The sequence below is a fragment of the Panthera pardus genome, unplaced genomic scaffold, assembly GCF_024362965.1.
Source record: "Panthera pardus isolate Hobbes unplaced genomic scaffold, ASM2436296v1 HiC_scaffold_22, whole genome shotgun sequence".
NCBI classification, from domain to species: Eukaryota; Metazoa; Chordata; class Mammalia; order Carnivora; family Felidae; genus Panthera; species Panthera pardus.
This window is the reverse complement of record NW_026526788.1, coordinates 77503410-77523923: the sequence shown is the minus strand read 5'-3', so window position 1 is coordinate 77523923 and position 20514 is coordinate 77503410. Positions and strand designations below refer to the sequence as shown.

Genomic DNA, 20514 nt, shown 5'->3' with positions numbered 1-20514 from the left:
TAAAATTATTAATCTCTTGTTAGGAGGATCTATAATCTCCAAAGAAGACTCTCACCTGCACATAGAAAGTTCGAGACGATGTTACAATTTCAAAGAGATTGTCTCTCATCATTATGTCACTGTTAACAAAAACAAACGTCCAATTGCACTTAAATAGCAGTTGTTTGATAGTTTTTCTTTCACTCATTCATCTAGTACCAAATATAGGTCAATAAGAAAATAAACAGAGATAAAATGTTGATGTAATTTAGCAAAACCAAATCATCTTTTCCAATTTATTTTTGCATTAATTTTACATATTTTATATGTTATATATATTTTTAGAAGAGGTTCATAAAAGAAGTTTAAAATCCAAAGTTTTCAGCTGTGAATAAATCAGTTTGCTCAAAGAAACACTGCACAGTTACCACATTTTCTTATAAAGCTCTATTCTGCAGCAACTTCAAAATACTTAAATTACTAATACATCAATCTGTCAAATATGATAGAAGTTGTTCACGTTAAAATTTTTCCTTTCCGTTAATAAGCCTAAGTGTTAGTTTTCAAATGAAACAAAAAAATATCTCAATACTTTGAGGATTTTGTAAGTCCTGGCATATCCCAACTAGGAAGAGTTAAAAGTAATGCTACAAATAACCCAGGAAAACATCACCTGTACACACCAACCAAACTGAAGCCCTGCTGAGTACTAGAGTGCTGCGGCAGGCACTAAGTGACAGCGGGTGCTTACTTACCTCTGCTTACATTCCTGGACTTTATGAACCTCTTTAAGTGGTATTACGCGGAGAGGTTCCTTTTCCTGGCAAAAAAACACACGGACACATGATGTATATTCTTAAAGTCCTTTTAAGGATTAGTTGTCTTACTTGGAGATCTCTATGAAGCACATCTGAGACGTAAATCTACCTTCCTGAACCATCCAGCATCAGAACAGCTCAAACACTGAATAACCTTATGCACACTGTGGTCTGAAACACGGAAACTGGCATATAACCCGTATTCACATTATTTCTGGCCTTAATGACAGCGTAGCTTATTAAAAGCCATGAAATCATCAGACTTTCCCCCAGTGGACCCTTCCAGACCCCGTAAGTAGAAGACTTCCTCTTCTGGAATGTTATTTTGAGGTAGAAGGCACCAGAGTAGCAAATACCCAGCTTCTCGGAGTTAAATTTGTCATTTTAGGTATATCACTTTTATATGAATACATTATTTTAACAAGCACAATTTACTGAACTTTTACTAAGTCCAGGACATCCACTAGCTTTTAAGCATGTGAGCTCACTTCAACTTTCTACAACCCCACAGTACACGCACTCCTATCCACCTGAGGAAACGGAGCCTCACACGTTAATTAAGTACCTCACCCCAAGGTCACAAAACTAGACACAAGACACAACTAGTTCCCAATAGCCTGTTTATACTACACGTGCCACGAAATACTATATGCCATATTTCACCGAGTATCACACCGTAAGATTAAAAAGTGCCATTATTTGATGCAGCCCTAAGAAAAAAATTAAAGCATGGCTGAACACTTTAAAAAATCACCAGTCTTTAAGTTTTACAAAATGGTTCATTTTTAAAATAATTTCAGAGTATAGGGGCGCCTGCATGGCTCAGGTGGTTAAGTGTCTGACTTTGGCTCAGGTCATGATCTCACCGTTCGTGGGTTCAAGCCCTGCATCAGGCTCTGTGCTGACAGCTCAGAGCCTGAAGCCGGCTTTGGATTTGGGGTCTTCCTCTCTCTCTGCCCCTCCCCCGCTCATGCTCTGTTTCTCTCTCTCTCAAGAATAAAAAAAAAAAAAAAATTAAAATAATTTCAGACTATAAAAGACTTACAAAAATAGCACAAAGAATTTCTGTACACATCGCACCCCATTTTCCAAGATGTTACAATTTCACGTTTGTTAAATCATTCTGCTTGTTGTGTTCATGTATGTGACTATGGTATGTGTGTATATATTTTTCCTGAAATGTCTGAAGGCAAATCATAGATATGTGCTTTACTACTAAATATGTTAGTGTATAGTTCCTAAAACAAGGATGTTTCTTTCGTAACTACAGTACAATCACAGAACCCAAAAACTCCACACTGACGCAATCCTGTTATCTAAAAACCATATTCACATCTCATTAATTGCCCAGCAGTATCCTTAACATAAAAAGGAAAACTACAGATTTGCTGCTCCAGAGTTCAATCTGGAATCAGACCTTGTATTTAGTGGTCCTATCTCTTCATGTCCTTTATTGTGGAATAGTTCTGCAGGCCTTCCCCCCACCCCCCCTTTCAACCTTTAGAGTTTTCAAGAGTCCAGGACAGTTGTTTTGTAGAACGTCCCTTAATTTGGCTCTGTATGATGTTGACCATGCTTGGATTCAGGCTATGCAGTTTGGCGGGGAAACCACAGATGCACTTCGTTCTTCTCGGGGCATCATTCTCAGGGAGCGCGTGAGAGGGGTGTGTCCCATTACTAGGGTGTTACACCTCATCTCGTAAGGCCGTGTTTGCAGTCACTAGAAAGTTACCCTTTTCTCCTTTGCCATTATGAAACATCTTGTGGGGAGACACTCGAAGCCTATGGAATACCCACTTTTCCCGTCGTTTTGCCCACTAATTTTATCAAGCTTCGAAAATTCTTGCCCGAAACCATCATTACTGTAGTAGCTGCCAAATGGTGATTTGTCTCCAGCCCCATCCATTCATGTATTAGTTGGAATTTTACTCTACGGAAATGCTTTTCTTTCTCCGTTTACTTATTTGGCTTGTTTTATTCTCTGGGTTGTAATCCATTACTATCATTTTTTATTCTGGTGCTCAAACTATATGAGTTTTGGGTACTGGGAGCCCCTTCAAGCTGGTTGTGTCCTTCTGTCACGTTCCCATCATTCACTGAGCCACTTCCTTATCTTCTGTCACAACTGGATCTTCCGGGCCCAGCTCTTCCTGTGCCTGCCCCACCTCTGACATCAGCCATCTCTCCAATGTTCCCGGTTCCTGTTGAAGAATAGCGTTTATACTTGCTTTTGGGGGAAGAAGACCACTCATCTCTTCACTCCGCCATGGCTTTCTCACGATACATGAGAAGTAATACTCCTGTGAGGTTTTAATGTGTGCTTCTCTAATTACGAGTGATACTGAATATCTTTTATATGTTTAAAGACCATTTTAATTTCTTTATAAAGGAACTGTCTATTCATGTCTTTTCCTCATTTTTCTACTGGATACTTTCCCCTTGGTTTTCTCTCTCTGTAAAATTTGAACCAACCACAAACTTAGACAAAGGTTGAAAACATAGCACAAAGACCTGACTTTCCGGAACCATTTCAGAGTGAGTTGCTGACCTGGCCCCAAGGCCCTTTAGTGTGTATTTCCCGCAAAGACATCCCTTATGTTATCACAACACAACCATCCAAATCAGGAAGGTGTCCCCCAAGTGTCTTTTGTTAAAGCAAAATAATTCAGTTCAGAATCGCTGACTGCATGTACTTGTCATATCTTTCTTTCCTTCAGTCATTCTGTCCCTAACTCCCACAGTCTTGACTCTCCTGAAGGCTCCAAGGCAGTCATTCTGGAGAAAGCCCCTGACTTGGGTGTGTCTGATCCTTCATCAGGATTAGATTCAGGTCAGGCATCTTTGGCAGGAACATCACAGAAATGAGGCAGCAACCTTCTCAAGCTATCCTGTCAGACGGTAAGTAATTTTAATTCATCTCATCACTGATGAAGTCCGCTTTAATCATCTGGTCACCTGTTTAGAGTGGTATCTACAGTGGTATCTTTATCGCTATCAAGTTACCATTTCCCTTTTTGTACTTAATGTGCATTTTGCGGATGGGGACTTTGAAACTATGTGCCCTCTGGTTCCTCATCACACACACGTGTATACTCATGCATCCACCCATTTCTCCCGTGTGGGTTCATGGATTTCCACTTTATTCAAAGGGCAATAATCTGTTACCATCATTACTTATTTTGATGCCTAAAATAATCCCCCAAATTTGGCAAGGGCGGCTGTTTTCAAGTTGGATTCTGGGTCCTTCCGTCATGTCCCTAGCATCCTGTGAGCACTTTGTTTTCCGATATGAGACATTCCAGGCTTATTTTTTATTTATTTCTACTGTTTCAGCTTTGGAGTCTTGTCATTTCTCCAAGAGCCCAGGTTTCTTTCCACGGAAAATGGTGGGGGTTTTTTCCAGTTGCACGGAGCTAGGAAGTATATTATATGCATATATATGTAAACCCATGAATACGTTTACAGCTCTGTTTAATTCTACATCTACCTGTATATGTTAAGTGCTCACATCGATACATTGAATTCCAACCTAATACAAAAAGTCTTCTCCTTTTCCTTATTTGTGACTCCCTTTTTGGACAGTGAGAAACTAGGCTTCTATGATCCCTAACATATTTACTTATTTTATCAAGTATATATGTAAACATCCTCCCATCTCTGCCACCACCCTCTTCCCAATCTGAATACCCTCTTCCCCCTACTCCATGTTGGGCTAATCCTCCAAGAGGACAGCCTCCTCGTCCTTCTTGGGTTCCTTGCCCACACCCAGGCTACTGTAGCTCCTTGCACCCCTGTCCCACCACACGAACGCCTACACTGATCTGCCTCACCTAAAAATTTTAGGTCTTAATTGTTTGGGAGGAAAGAGGGCAGAGGGTAAGGAAGAATCCCTCAATTTTTAACATTCTTTAGGGGTATCAATGTTTTATCCTTGATACATATTACAAATACTTTCTCCAGGTTTTCAGGTATACACTTAAATCCTTCATACCTACTGAAAAAGTTTTTAACTCCTTATCTCTTAGAAAAACAAACTAAAGTAATCACAGATGAAATATGTCTAGGACTTACTTCAAAATATAAAGGGGAAGTGGGTGGTGGTACCTAAGAAAACCAGCCATGTGTTGATAAGAGGGGTTCAGAATACTATTCTATCTACCGTATGTTTAAACTTCTAATGATCAGAACGTTTCATAAATGAGCCCGTTTGTACTCTAAACATCAACTTCTATCATTTATCGTTCTTGAGCATATATAGGTACATAAGCAAAAGTAAAGTGACTAAGGTTTTTTTAAAACTTCACATTCGGATTCCACCTCTTCTGAATCACTTTTTGACTCAGAGCCATCAATGTCAATGTTTTTCACTCCATACCATTCTCTGTGTCAAAAAGAGTGAAGGGGATGAAGCATTTCTTAAGAACGTTCTACCGTGTCCCTGAGATTCTCTTGCAAGCTGCCAGCACCCTCTTCTGCGGGTTTTGGTGCCGGTGTTTTCCGATCTTATCCAGAGGTGCTGTGCGCCCGAAGCAAAGACAACTACCCCACAGCTGCTGCCTGACTGCCCCTCCCCCGCAGCTAAGACAGCCGTTCAGAAATGTTACATGTGGGGGGAATGTGCACCTGAGTTATTGATAAAGGTAAGTAATTATAGTATGTTTAAAGTTTCCAGCTGTATCTGAGTTTTCGAAGTGCTTAACACATTCCTAAATACACATGGCATAATCTCCCTGCTTCCTTTGTTAGTTCAGTATTCTCTCATCTCAAATTTTATAGCATAACGTCTACATGCAGGTTTTCAAAATTTAGCAAGTATTTCCGTAATAGTTCTTATCTCATAATTACTGTGGGTGACAGGGGGGCATGTCAATTTCTCTGGCACAACTGAACTCCTGAAAAAGGCCAGAATATCGCTGCTGTTCTCTTTATTCCCAGTTCCCGGAACAGTGTGCCAGAGCCACGGAGGGCTCAATGAATGTCTGTTGCATTAATGACTCTCCCCAAGAGTACGATCATTAATTAAAGCAATGAATCAACCTACTAACCAAGCAAACGTGCAGCCTTCTGAGACACCACGTCTGATACTTTTTGAGCCACGTAACTACTACTTCCCGTTGAGGCTCTTCGAATTGGACGTCTGAGAAAGGTCCCTGTGCTAAAATGGCTATTCTTGCTGTGCTATGCCATTTTTTCCTTCATTCAAAAACACTTCTTGATTATCTACCAAGTATCAGGGGCTGTGTTCATAAAAGGGTATAAAAGAGATCTTTGCCTTCAAGAAGCTCATAGAGTCAACTGCTAAAGACAAGTATGCATACAATGGCAAAACGCAGCCGGAAGTATTATGATAGAAGTGGACTTCAGGAACCGTGGTGTGTAAGGAGAAGGCAGAGTTCAAAAGCTTCCCAGAAGAACAGACACCTGAGATGAATCGCAAAATAGTCCTTTCCTGTTCTCTAAGTACTCCGCTGTCCAGTATAGTACCAATAGCTATGTATAACTATTTAAATTAAAAAATACTAAAGAACAATCAGTTTTAATTTTAAAATGAAATAAAGGTAGGTTCCCCAGTCATACTAGCCATATTTCCAGCATTCAACGGCCACATGTAGCCAGTAAACCTGGTCAGTGAAGATATGGACCATTTCCATCAGTGTAGAAAGTTCTACCAGATAGTGCTGTTCTGGTGTCTTCATTCAAATAAAGAATATGATCCCCACTCAAAGGTCCCATAAAACAAAAGGAGGTAGGACAGACATGTAAGGAATAAAAAAGCATTCAAATTATCCAGCAATCTGCGGCAGAACTCAAGTTATGTGAGAAGAATGTTTTAAATAAGAATATTACTCGAACAAGTGAAAGAGGAAATTTCAATCTTGATTCTACCCCACAAGACAAAAAGGTCTTATACGAAAAAACTTGAAAAGTCAATCTGTAATAGGAAAAAAAAAATTTATCAAGAGAGGGCAGAGAAAAGAAGGTAGAAATGCAGAGTTAAAATGTTGACTTTTAGAGATTTAATTCTTCCTACAATCTCCTCCAGCTGCCCTTCAGAGGACATCGGTAGGTGAAGGAGTTCTGATGTTTTTAATTCTTTCAAGGTGGAACGCCTTTGAAGGTATGATCTTTTTATTTAAGATATATTTACAAAATTACCATTAAGACATCACAACCAAATAAACTGAATTGTATATGCTTCTCAAAACCAGAATTATTTTAGAAATAGAAAACAGGACAAGAAACTACACACACACAATCACCAGAATAATACTTCTCAAACATTTTAAAGCAACATTTATGACACAGCAACATACCAGTTCAGATTTGAAGTAGCCTATTGTGTTTTCATCCAATTGAAAATATCTTCTCTTCCAGTTTTTCATCTACCAGAGATGAACACAGACATAAGACTTCTGTTTCTAAGAATGTCAAATGTTAACAGCCACTTACATATTCTGATATGAACCCATAATCCGAAATGTCAAGCCCTAAAAAACCTCATTACCCTCCCTTAGTGAGGAAATACATGAAACATCATCTCTTCCACTGCTCAGGCCTTAACCTCCTAATTCAACTTTGGTGGCCAGTCTTCAGTTTGTTGTATCATACAATTTCAGAATATGGTTTCATTATTTTTAATGCTCTAAAAGTTAGGAAAGAAAAAAAAAAAAAAAGCACTTCCCCATCCCCCAACCCCACAAAGTAAATGTCATCAAGAGTTCAAGAGCAAGCACAGGAAATGTTATTAAACCACATCAAGTTCTGTAAAATCTGTAAAATGCAAGAATCTTTCTGCAGGTACTTTGTGCTTAGTAGTAAAGCAACAGATATTTAATAAAATGAACCTACTCTGTACAAATATTTGTTTTGTCACTGAAACAGTTTTTGTGGAAGCACTTCAGTATCTCCAAGGGTTGCTATTTTAGACTTGGGAACGAAACAGAAGGAAAGAAAGGTCTCCCTCCCTAAAAGCCCTCATTAGCACAAGTGAGCCACAGCCTGAGGAGCTTCCGAGGTTCCTTGCAGACCCGCTACAAGGGGTGAGTCTCGGCCCCCCCCCCCCTCCCACTTCCCTCCACTTCAAGGTCAGGAGCTTAGAGATAAAAGAACTTGTCCACGGCTGACCTACACCAATTAGCGTTGCCAGAAAGGGACGTGAAGTCAAACAGAACTGCCGGCAGAGTTTTAAGTATTTCCTCACTCACAGAAACTTTTTTACTTTTATTTTCAAACTTCAAAGTTTATCTTCTCACAAAATGCTAACGATTTGGTTCGCGTAAAGAATGACAAATTTTAGAAAGGTACTCTGGGGGCGCCTGGGTGGCTCAGTCAGTTAAGCATCTGACTTGGACTCAGGTCGTGATCTCACCGTTCCTGAGTTCGAGCCCCGCGTCGGGCGCTGTGCTCACAGCTCAGAGCCTGGAGCTTGCTTGGGATCCTGTGTCTCCCCCTCTCTCTGCCCCTCCCCCACTCACACTCTGTTTCTCTCATTCTCAAAAAAAAAAAAAGAAAAGAAAAAAAAAAGAAAGGTACTCTGGAACCTTGGAAACACTGGTAAACGTACTTGCCCTTCCTACAATTTCCCGCCGTGGGTCTGGCTGGATGAGAAATACCCAGCTAACCCTTAACAGCTCTTATGAAGGACCAGGTGCTGCTAAGATACTCTCTTAATTTGCATCTTTCAAAGTTATCTCCAAATGGTAGGTTTTATAATCTAATTTTCCTTAAAAAGGAACAGAGAGCCTGAGAGGGAAAATGAGAAGCCCCAGGTCACAGAGAATTCGACTGAGGTCAGCCCAACACCAAATGGAGTAAGCAGGCCCTTCCATACCCCACTCCCTTGCCCCCTCTTTTCCTGATATCTCCCTGCTAGACTTCTCTTTCTCTGACCCACTCCCAAGGGAGAGAAAAATCAATAGGAAAGCCTTCTGGAATAAATTTAAAGTGTTAGGAAAGTTCATCTAAAATTGAAGGTCAGTGGTAATCAGCACTAACTTACCCAGCCACCCACAGACCAAGAAAATAACATAGAATCACCCTGACTCCTCAGCACGTTCATGGCTCCCTTTGGGTCTCTCGAAAAACAAAGCAAATGATTCGTGTGCTGAGAGTTTGCTAACAGAGACTCGTTTTTTCATGATTACACATACTCTCGTAAGGTACTCACCACTGCTCCCTGCTTTACACAATACCCAGCTTTGATGACTGCGCTGTCTGGAGGTGGCTTAGGAGTAAAGTAGGGAAGATGGCTCTGTGACCGTTTCAAATTATTTCTGTCAATACTTTCACCACATTCATTTACTTCTTCTTTCTAAAATGAAGCAAATAAAGAAAGTCTTTCCTTGCTTGTTTAGCTTCAAAGCACAGTTGTATTTCATGTTGTAATTCTAACAGAAAACCTTAAATTCTAACCTTAGTTCAGTTAGGAACACAGATTTTGAAGTGAAGTTTTCTAAATAATTTGAGATACTTAATCATAAACAGTCACATCACTGATAAAACCACACATTTCTATTTCTCTTGTGGGGGGTGGGTAGAGGGTGGAGGGGATTAACTTATTTTGAAGTAATTATAATAATATACAGGAAGCTGTAAAAAAAAAAAAAAATACAGGAAATCCTTCCTATGTACCCTTCAACCGGTTCCCCCAACAGGGAAACTGTGTAACTATAGTAACTAGAGTACATTTCAAAACTGACGCTGGAACATCCTACAAGCCTTATTCAGATGTCATCAGTTTTTCATGCATTCATTTGTCTTCGCGTATGGATCATTCTGTGCATTTCTGTCACATGCAGCTTTGTGTAAAACCACCTCCACAACCACATACAGCATCATTATGAGGCTCCCTTGGGTGACCCCTTTAGAATCCCTGTGCCCAATCCCTTGGCAACCCTAACCTGGTTCTCCGTCTTTATTATTTTGGCATTTAGACAATGTAATAGAAATGGATCCTACAGTAGGTGACCTTTGGAGATCGGCTTTTTTTCACTCGGCATAATTCTCTGCAGGCTCACGCAGGCTGCTCCCCTATCACTAGCCTATCCCTGAGGAGCGCTCATGGTCTGGACGTACCATGGGCTGTTTAACTCTTCACCTGTGAAAGGGCATTGTTGAGTCGTTCCCAGTTGGGGGCCATTGGGAATAAACCTGCCATGAACATTCCCATACAGACCGGTGTAAACGTAAGTCTCCATCTCTCTAGGAGCAAAGCCCAGGAGTGCACGTGCCGGGCCGGAGAGTAATCACAAGTGCACTTTAACAAAAAACTTCCGTACCGGTTTTCAGAGGGGCCGGACTGTTTTGCATTCCCACCAGCAACGTACGAGCGAGGCAGTTTCTCCTCGGCCTTGCCAACACGTGTGTTATTAATTATCGGAGTCGTTCTGATAGGTGTGCGGGGAGATACTCACTGCGGTCTTGGCATTTCTTACGAATAGCGGTGAGCAGCCCTTCTAGTGCTCCTTTGCCACGTATCTTTTGGTGAAATCTCTGTTCGTGAATTCTGCCCCTTTTCTAATTGGATTATTTTTTAACTGCTGAGTTCTGATAGTTCTTTCTTTTTTTTTTTTTTTTTTTTTTTTTTAATGTTTATGTATTTTTGAGAGAAAGAGAGAGAGCATGAGCAGGGGAGGGGCAGACAGAGAGGGAGACACAGAATCTGAAGTAGGCCTCAGGCTCTGAGCTGTCCGCACAGAGCCCGACGCGGAGCTTGAACTCCCGGACCGTGAGATCGAGACCTGAGCCAAAGTCAGATGCTTAACCAACTGAGCCACCCAGGAGCCCCAATTCTTTCTCTGTATGTTCTGGATACAAGTCTTTGTTGGATACGTGGTTTGCAGATACCTCCTCCCCGTGTGCGGCTTTCCCTTTCATCCTCTTAACAGGGTTTTTCACAGAGCAAACATTTACAATTTCGATGAGGATCAATGTATCCTTTTATGGACTGTGCTTTTTTTTTTTTTTTTAATTTTTTTTAACGTTTATGTATTATTGAGAGACAGAGAGACACAGAGTGTGAGCAGGGGAGGGGTAGAGAGAGGGGGAGACACAGAATCTGAAGTGGGCTCCAGGCTCTGAGCTGTCAGCACAGAGCCCGACGCGGGGCTCGAACTCACAAACTGTGAGATCATGACCTGAGCCGAAGTCAGTAGCTTAACCAACTGAGCCACCCAGGCGCCCCATTATGGGCTGTGCTTTTGATGACAAGTCTAAAAATTCTTTTGCTCCAGACGATTTTCTCCTTGCTCTTAGAATCTAAAAATTCTGCAGGGTTTTGTTCTTTGTTTTTTCACACGCCAAGTCCAGGCTTTTTAAAAAAGATCTAACTATACTCATGTTTTCATGCTCCCCAAAGCACTGGCTTACATGCAACATGTTATAATCTAGAATCCCACTAATCAACCAAATGTGTATTTTTTTTTCAAGAACTCCTAATTTTCAAGAGAAAAACGAACACTCGAGTCTTGTCTTGAGGAATTTTCAACCTGTTATACATTTAGACAGGTCAACAGCACTAATTATGTACTTAAACTTTGCAATCCCAGCACTTAACTGCCACTAACCCAATACTGAATAAATTAATCAACCAAATGAGATTTGTCATTTTCTTGACAAATATATAGCAATTAAATGCTTTTATAATGAGTAAATACTTCTTTAAAAAGCTACATTACAAAATGACACAGTAAAAAAAAAATTCTTTGGGATCTTTTTAATACGGCAGCTGCTATGCAATCTTACAACCTACTGAATAATCTACACTAAAACTAAAATACAACAAAATCTTAATTCTGTACAAAATGAAAGCAGCCAGAAGGGCACCTGGGTGGCTCAGTAGGTTAAGTGTCCCACTATAATGCAGAGCCTGTTGGGACTCTCTCTCTCTCCTTCTCTCTCTCTGCCACAACTCCGTTCACATGTGCTCTGTCTCCATCTCTCAAAATAAATAAACTTAAAAAAAAAAATCCCAAAAGTTGAGAGTTCACAGAGCTTCTGGGTTGCTGAACATGTGGAGGTGCTGAGAGAGTCCCAGAAGCTTCATGCCCTTCCCATCTCTTCCATCAGGGTGTTCGTCTGCATTCTTCATCATATCCTTTTATGATAAACAGGTAAACAGTAAATAAACTGCTTCTGTTCTGTGAACAGCTCTAGCAAATTAATCAAATCTGGGGACAAGGTCATGGAAACCTTCAGTTTACAGCCCATCGGTCAGAAGCAGAGGTAACAACCTGGACCTTCCACCGACATCTGAAAGGATTGGGGTGGGAGCAGTCTTGGAGGACGGAGCCCTTAACCTGTGGGATCCAGGCTGACTGTCAGAATTGAGTTAAACTGCAGGACACCCAGCCAGGGTCACAGAACTGCTTGGTGTGAGGGGATCCCCACACCTCTGATGTCAGCAGCATCGTGAGTGTGGCAGTCATGTGAGAGGAAGAGTGGGTTTTTCCTACTCATATTGTTTACAAAAGGAAAAGGAACTCTGTCCAACAACAGACCATTTGTAAACTATGCTAAATTCAAGTCAAAATGACTACCCAGTCATTTAAATTGATGTAGAATAATTTTTAGTGACTCGGAAAATGTTTGAGATGTGAGTGAAAAAAGTTATTTACAGAGGGTCTCCATTTCTTGGGACAAAAGTATACAGAAGAAAGGGCTCAGAGAGGGGCGCCTGGGTGGTTCAGTTGGTTAAGCATCTGACTTCAGCTCAGGTCACGATCTCACAGTTTGTGGGTTCGAGCCCCACGTCGGGCTCTGTGCTGACAGCTCAGAGCCTGGAGCCTGCTTCGGATTCTGTGTCTCCCTCCCTCTCTGCCCCTCCCCTGCTGGTGCTCACTCTCTCTCTCTCTCTTTCAAAAATAAACACATTAAAAAATTAAAAAAAAAAAAAAAGAAGAAAGGCTCAGAGAAAACATGAAAAGTGTGAAGTGTGGTCTGTGGTTGCCAACTATTTTAATAAACACATACTTTTGAAATAAACAGATACGAAGCATTTTTAATTAACTGATTACTATATTTATTCACTAAAGATGTTCTATTTTATAACGACATAAAAATTACTACGCAGTAGGTAAACCACCACACAACAGAATAACTGATGTATTACCTGAGTTGGGGTAATGATGGGCACGCCCCCAACAATGTCAGTTCTGTAAGACACTTGCTTCTTCCCACATTCACTCTGGCGACTTAGGTTATCAGAATGAGGCTGTGAGTCTGACTGCTTTGGTACCTAAAATAATATGTAAATGAATCATTTTGCAACCAGCATTTTATAGGGGACCCTCTTTTATCACAGAATATCCAACTAATTGTCCATTTATATATAACTGACATTTATAAAAATTATGTATAATAGGTATGTGCCCCTTTAAGTTCTCACACTGTTCTGTTACAGTAATACTTTATAATACAGCCATCGTTTCCTGAGTGTTTACTTGGGCAGGTACTATTTCATACATTTTTCTACTTCATCCTCTGATGAACCCTATGCTTAGGGCCTGTACCTCCGTGGTAGCAGTGAGAAAACGGAGGCTCAGAGGTGTGAAGAAACATAGGTGTAGGTCCTGATTGTACTACGTTCTACTGAAGTCTGTGTAACTCTCCCCCTACACTCAACCACTATTCTATGTCCCCCATTTATTAGAGCACCTGACACCAGAGCACAGCTCCATGCCGTTCTCGCTCCCCATCCTCCGCCGCTGCCCATGATTCTGGTAGCACCCGAGGACAAAGACCGTGGCAAACTCAGCATTACTGGTGCCAGGCCAGAGTCTACTACTGAAAACACGGTGTTCACTAAATGTTGAGAGACGGACTCAGTGGATGAATCCGGAATCATCAGGAAAAAAAGAATAAGACACTCGACACAAATTAAAAATTAAAATGTTCAAAATAACTTAAAGCTTATTGGAAATTTTGAGAAGGTATTCCAACACTGGTATCAATGATAAATCGCTCACAAACGTCACTGAAGTGGAATCAGAGAATCGAAGGGATCACAAACGTTTAGCATACGTTTTAGCTTTTCTGATACGGCCCACTCAGGAAACAAGGTGCGATACTTCTGCCAATAGACTGCTGCATGTAGTCTGCCTTTGGATTGCAGATTTCTTTTGACCGTAGATAAAAAAACGTAATAAAATATGCTCGGCACTGATGTAATGTTGAGCGTGACAGTTAATCTCTGTCCAATGATTTTAAAGGGCATGTGAGGATCCTGCAGTGTTTCAGAAACATTCTGACAAGTACTTCTAACCAGCACCATAGTGGTGGCGTAAAAACATTTAAAATCAAGTAACTTGCTTGCCTTACAGTTAATCCATGTTAACAGGGAACTGGCACAGCTCCTAGGGGACACCATTCACGTTGCAGTCAAAGACCCAAACCATTTGTTAATATGATTCCAAAGCAGTGTGGTTTCTCGAGCTTTAACACTCATGAAGCATCAGTCAGGAACACTATTAAAAGCTTCAGACTTCCAGGTTGCACCTCCCAGAAATTCTGACTTGCTCAAGCCACAGTGTTGTGCACAAGGCCACACGGTCAGCAGAAACACCAGTGGTTTTTGAGGTAGTTGCTGCAGAAACCACCCCGAGAAACACTGCTGCCAGGCCTGTGCTCTCCCACCAGGTCTGGGGAAAAGCAGGTAGACAGTGGTGTCTACAGACAAGGCTTTTATGAAATACCGGGCAAATGCGGTCTATGTGTGTCTAAGCCGGGCTGTAGTAGATCCCAATCCGCATAATTTACGAATATACACAAGTTGTCTCTCAGGCGACTTTCTGCAACTCCTCTCCACCTTTCCCTCCCTCTCTCCCCTGGAGATGCTTCCCCGCAAGGCTTTTTCTCCAGGCTTCAGGCCCCCTCATCCATATTTACACAACAATGCAGGAAAACAGGAAAGGAAGGCAAATGAATCCTGCTAAGGAATGCCCCCTGAAATCTTCTAAGAGGCTACACTTTTTGGAGAGCTTTTTAAAGGCAACAGGTACTAGCTAGAATTTTACCTGACAAGATCCACACAACGACAGGACGGTGAAAGGACTACTACTGAGGACACTCTACCCAGAAACAGTCTGCCGAGGAAGCCCACGATGTTCTGAATGAACGGCATCATGTATTTGAAATATGACCGAGAAAACGGGGCCAAGTTGCCCCATTAAGAACAGAAACACAGCATTGAGAGAATTTTAAGCCAGAGAGAAAATTATCTGTTCATCTGTGTTAGCCGAAATGTACGAAGAGGTGACCCATATGAAGTCAGTCCTTCTTTTAAGAAGTTTACAGTTTAGTCATACATGGGCATTTCCTAAGAAAAATCTTTTATACCACCCCAAAAATACAGTGATATTTATACTTTTTCCACTTTTCTTCCAGAAACGATAGTATATTAAAAATCCTTCTCACTGCTGTTAAGCTCACTGCTTCTAATGTGTCCTTATAATAAAATAAAATACCAAGTATGGCATAATTCTAATGTTAGAGTTCAATAATTAACTTAGAATTGCACTTTACAATAAAACTTATCTAAATCGTGTGGTGAGAACTGTGCAATGTGTAGAATTTTCAAATCGATATGTTATACACCTGAAACTAATATTAACATTTTATCAATAAAAAAAAATCATCTAAGCTGTAAACATTCCCCAAGAATACGAAAAGTACAAGCAAAATACCCATGAATACAGTAATTGTCTTAAAAACTTTGAATGAAAGTCTAAATTCAGCCATTAAAATAAACATACTTTCAGGAACAGAAAAAAAAAAAATCAGCCAACTATTTAATGAGAATCAGAAAAGTGGTCTCATCAGGCAGACAGCAAGTGTCAAAGACACTGAACATGAATGGTTTCCTTGCCCCTGACTTTTCCCTGCTCTCTCTTGCTTTCTACCCTTCTTTATTGGAGCTGTAGTCTGTGAGAAATCTGCATGTATCTTTAGGAGGTGTTTGCCTGTGGTCCTAATAGAAAAAGAAAAGGCAGTCAGAGAACGAAGAGATAAACAAAATGGAGAAAAACGACAGGGCTTGCGGACGAAAGCCTAAAACGTTCCAACACAAACTCCTGGGTATATTAGGAGCCTTTTGAGGGCTCTACCCATGACCTGCCAGCTGAAAAACACTAGTATCAAGTAGAAAGCCTTGTACCTTTGGGCAAATTTACCATTTTGTTAGGACCAAAGTCCTATATTCAGCTTCCTCTACTTGCTCCCAGCTGTCCAAAAAAAAAGTGGAATTTTGGCCACAATGTCAAAAACACCACATGTAGATTAAAATCTAGTATTGATTTCTGAATTACCACCTATGGTGGGGAAAAGACACTATTTTAAAAAACAGTGGGTTTCTGTTTAGGAATACACCATATACAGCCTGGACATTCCTTCATCGATAAGGGACCAGAGGCCACCGTATTTGTACTGTTATTACTTCCTATAAAAAGTTAGTTGAAAGTATACTTTAAAATCAATCTGATTTTCCCAACCCTATTCACGGATACTCTCTTCAGGGTCGGTTCCTCCACGACCAGCTCTCTGTCTTTTCAAATAAGGGGAAACTTTTTTAAACGGCTGCCACCAATAAACATTCACGTAGACGTTAGGCAAGTTCGAAAAGCCACAGACCATGGTATCAGAGGACAGTCCACTAAGATGACAAGGTACTATAATTAGGAAGTAGTTAAATAATCACCATTCCCTTACCACTACTCCCTACCACCCCCTATCCTGAAACCATGTGCTTCCAAACCCTAATTATGAATTTCTAAAAATTTTAAGTTTACATAATCACATTGTACTCAGCAGACCACTAAGTTACACAGCTGACCAACTTGTCATTTGGAGCAGTTCCATAGAATTGTAAACCACACATGCACTAAAACATAAACTTCTATTTTGCAAAGAAATCTGCATTACTCATCCGCGATTTCCATAGGAATGTATGACAAATTAGAGATTCCACACCCGAATACATTTACACGTGTAAAATGCACATGATATGAAAACTGGCAAGGCCCTTTAAACAAAAAGAATTAAATAAATCTTACGTAGGCAGGGGAAATTCTTTCATTGCCATCCGATAAGTTACACGTTTATATAAAATTGATGTTTAGTAAGTGCTATCAATTCTTCACTTCTACATTCACTTTCATACAGTTACATTCACTTTGTTGACAAGCTAAGGATTTCTAGATTTTTTACGTATTCATATTTTCTAAATGTGAATTACCAAAAATGAATTATAAAAGCATGAATACCAACTTATTTAGCCTAAAAACTATGAATTTCAACGTGTAAAACAAAACCGTAAGACCACAAACGCTGGTATTTAAAAGTCTTTATGCTTTGCAACATCACCCAACCCTAATCAGCTTCTCGTGCATTTGAAGAAGCTTAGCAGTGTCATCTGTGTAAGATGGTTTCACACCATTAATAAATTAGATCTAGCAATTCAAGAACCCCCCAAATGGTAAAAAGCCTGAGACTATTCACTCCTTTTTCTCTTAAAGCACTGAGAACCCAGTGCTGCTAATTACTGCCAATTGTAAGAAATGAACCAATTCGGTGAAGTTACTAGATACTGTCTTCCTAAAGAAAATTTCACCTAAGAAATATATATATTGGGTTAAAAACTGTTAGTGAAGACCTTTTAAGAACATGTACTTCTGAATCAGTTCAAAAAATTGCTTTCCTGAAACTGCACGTACCTAAAATAACTTCTGCTTCGTGTACAGATCAGAGGCACTGCGTGGGTGTTTTCTGTCATGTGGCAACAAGCTGTTCTGGTGCAAGACAAAAAACCCGACTTCACTCCGAGAACAGCTTTGGTTATATTAACTCTTGACTGTGTTGTGATATAAATATGGAATCGTTCATTTTAGATGGAAACTAACAAGTGACTAACATATGCTGACTTTCAGAGCATATGTTTTTCGAGAGTTAAGTCGTTTAGGGCCAGTAAACAACTGTACTTTAGTAAAACACACTTGAGCTCACACAAACCTCACACAGGAACTCCTTCCAGAGCCTCTCTCTGTGCCTCTCTACAAGTGTGTAAGGAGAAAAAAAGCAAGGAGAGCTAGAATCAGGGCGCAGAACCTATCTACTTGCCTGTCCTCATCAGTAGTAAACTTTCTCGGAAAAGTCTGGGTTTTGCTTTACAAACGAAAGAGTGGGAAAGGGCTCTTTTTTCAGGACCCTGTGCTCCAGGGTCGAGCTCCAGAGTCAAACAGCCTGGGTTTGGCTCAACGGTTCCACGATTTACCAGCTATGAAACCAGTAAAAGTTACTTAATCCCGAGGATTATCACTTTTCCAGATAATTGAGGTAAACCCCTCAAGATCAGAAAACCAAAAAAAGAAACCCAGGTTGCAAGCAGGAAGCTGTAGCCCGGGGACATCGGAGTTGCAAGGGTAGCCGCCCCGAACTCAAGGAGGAAAAGTGGGTGAGGCAAGTTTAGAGCCTGAAGACAAACTCCCGAGGGGGCCACGTGGGCAGGACCCTCTGGCCGCCACAGCTCTCCAGATCCACTCCCTAACCCCGTGCCTCACTTCCACGGCCTCACCTCCGCTTCCTGCTCCTATCTTCAAATTGTACCCTACCCAGCAGTGATCCCAGTCAGGGCCTGGAAGACAGGAAGGCCAACGCCTAGTAGCAGGGTTGGCGGCAGGAAGCCCCTCATCCTACTCGGGAAGAGAAAACATCCTCGATGTGTATTTTCCCCTAGAAACATTCTTGTGCAGTGGGTGAAATGCACACTAGCATATGCCGTGGTAGGTACATAATGGGCTAAAATGGCATTTTCGGGCTGATTTTAAGGGCTGATAATGACCTGGTACAAGAAAATGTGTTCCCATTATAAACACCGGCCTTTTAAATAATAAACTTTGAGGATGCAACCTGTTGGTAAACTGGAGACTCAGCAGGCATATTTTCAAAATGTAAAGATGACCTCCAGACGTTAAAAATTAAAAACACAACAAACACTTACTGTGATTTTTATAGCTTTGTTCAACACGTTTACCCATTCTACTAGGTCTTGCTGATCGTTAGCTTGTAGGAAGTATTTCCTCATCCCTGCATTCATAACTGTTGAGAGAAAAAATAAACAGTACATGAAATTTTGCACTTGTTGCATCTAAATTTATGTTGGCACCTGCTTTCTGAAAAACCAGGCTAGGTTCAATACCGTGACTCTCAGATTTGACAAAATGTTAGATCATATGAAATAATGCTTTTATCACTCTGTAACATAGGTAACATTCTTATTTTTAATGCCTATGTTTTTCATTAAATGGAAATACCAGAATATATTTAGCTAATCCCCTAATGATGAGCATTTAGGCCATTTCCAATTTTTGAAATTATATAAAATATCCCAATGAACCATCATATACATAATATCTCTCCATACTTGGGCTACCAGTTCTATAGGATAAATTTGTTGGGTCAGAGGGAATTCACCCTTAAAATTTTCACAGATACTGATAACTTGTCTTCCTATAAGGTTGAACCCATTTACATTCCTAGCAACAGTGAAGGCCTGTTTTATCCAGTGCTCAGCACCCGTCCTGGTTATTAGCACCTGTGCTAGATAGGGACCTTGTCTTCAGCCCCGAGACTGTTGACATCGGAGCCGGAGTCTGCGAACAATATTCCCTAGAAACCCTTTGCCAGCTCGAGCCCTGTTCTGCTAATGGGAGGGACTGATGGGAGACTGGGAGAGGCCACGCTCCTAAAGGTTCCCACTACTGCTGACCTCCCTCCCCCTGCAGGAGCATACCACGAGCTACTACTGCTCCAGGCTCTGCGGCCACTCCCCACACCAGCCCTGCAGTCTCCTCAGACACCCATCGCTAGCTCCATCAGGGCCCCTCTTCCAACCATCCGAAGTCCCAGCTTCTGGTAACACCCCTTCTTCCCCTTTCGTTTCTCTCCAGCGTGTAGGTGGTAGCTGCTTTATGCAATTTCTAATTTCTGGGTTTCCTCGGCATCCCCTCTACACTCTTTCAGCCTTCCAGTATTTGGGTAAGCAATTCCTCCTAACAAACACCCCAGGTTCGAAATACCTAGTGCAGACTGTTTTCCCGACTGGACCCCGACAGATACATCAATCTCTGACCTCCTAAATGGTGAATAATTATATCTTGTTTAAATGTGAATTTATCTGATCATTGAGACAAATTAGTTTCTATGTTTCTTGGCCCTCAGAATTTGTTTTGTGAGCTTTATTTTCTGTGTCCATATTTCTCCTGAGTGTCCACTTATGTTGTATTGTCTTCTAAGAGCTTTTATATTAATCATTTGTTTTATTTCAAGTACTTTTCTCAGCCTGTCATTTCCCTCATCAAATTTGTCCATGGTATCTTTTAACAAAGAGAAAAATATTCTGTCAATCTTTTCCTTTTCCTGTAATGACTTGAGCTTTCATAGATGCAGAAAATCTCCCCAACCCAAGATCATAAAAATAAACACCTTTAGGGGTGCCTGGCGGGCTCAGCTGGTTGAGCATCCAACTCTTGATTCTGGCTTGGGTCACGATGTCACAGTTCAAGAGATCCCACTTTGGGCATGGAGCTCCCTTCGGATTCTCTCTCTCTCTCTCTCTCTCTCTCTGCCCCTTTCCTGCTTGCTCTCTCTCACTCTCAAAATAAATAAACTTAAAATATATATATATATACACATATATACGTATATATATATGTATATATATGTGTGT

At 40.8% G+C, this 20514-nt stretch overlaps 1 protein-coding gene across 6 annotated transcripts in view; it reads right to left on the bottom strand.

The window, feature by feature from the left end:
• PLEKHA1 (pleckstrin homology domain containing A1) overlaps positions 1 to 20514 on the bottom strand; it is a 56563-nt gene that overhangs the window by 6737 nt on the left and 29312 nt on the right. For 4 of the 6 annotated variants that reach the window (XM_019459669.2, XM_019459670.2, XM_019459668.2 and 1 more), the window contains 6 exons: positions 18787 to 18884; positions 12907 to 13032; positions 8965 to 9108; positions 7112 to 7180; positions 735 to 799; positions 56 to 119 (listed from right to left, as the gene is read on the bottom strand). In XM_019459669.2, the coding sequence (XP_019315214.1) occupies positions 56 to 119; positions 735 to 799; positions 7112 to 7180; positions 8965 to 9108; positions 12907 to 13032; positions 18787 to 18884 (566 nt within the window). The remainder of the gene's footprint in view (positions 1 to 55; positions 120 to 734; positions 800 to 7111; positions 7181 to 8964; positions 9109 to 12906; positions 13033 to 18786; positions 18885 to 20514) is intronic. The other 2 variants (XR_008424970.1, XM_053909984.1) reach the window with 1 other exon arrangement.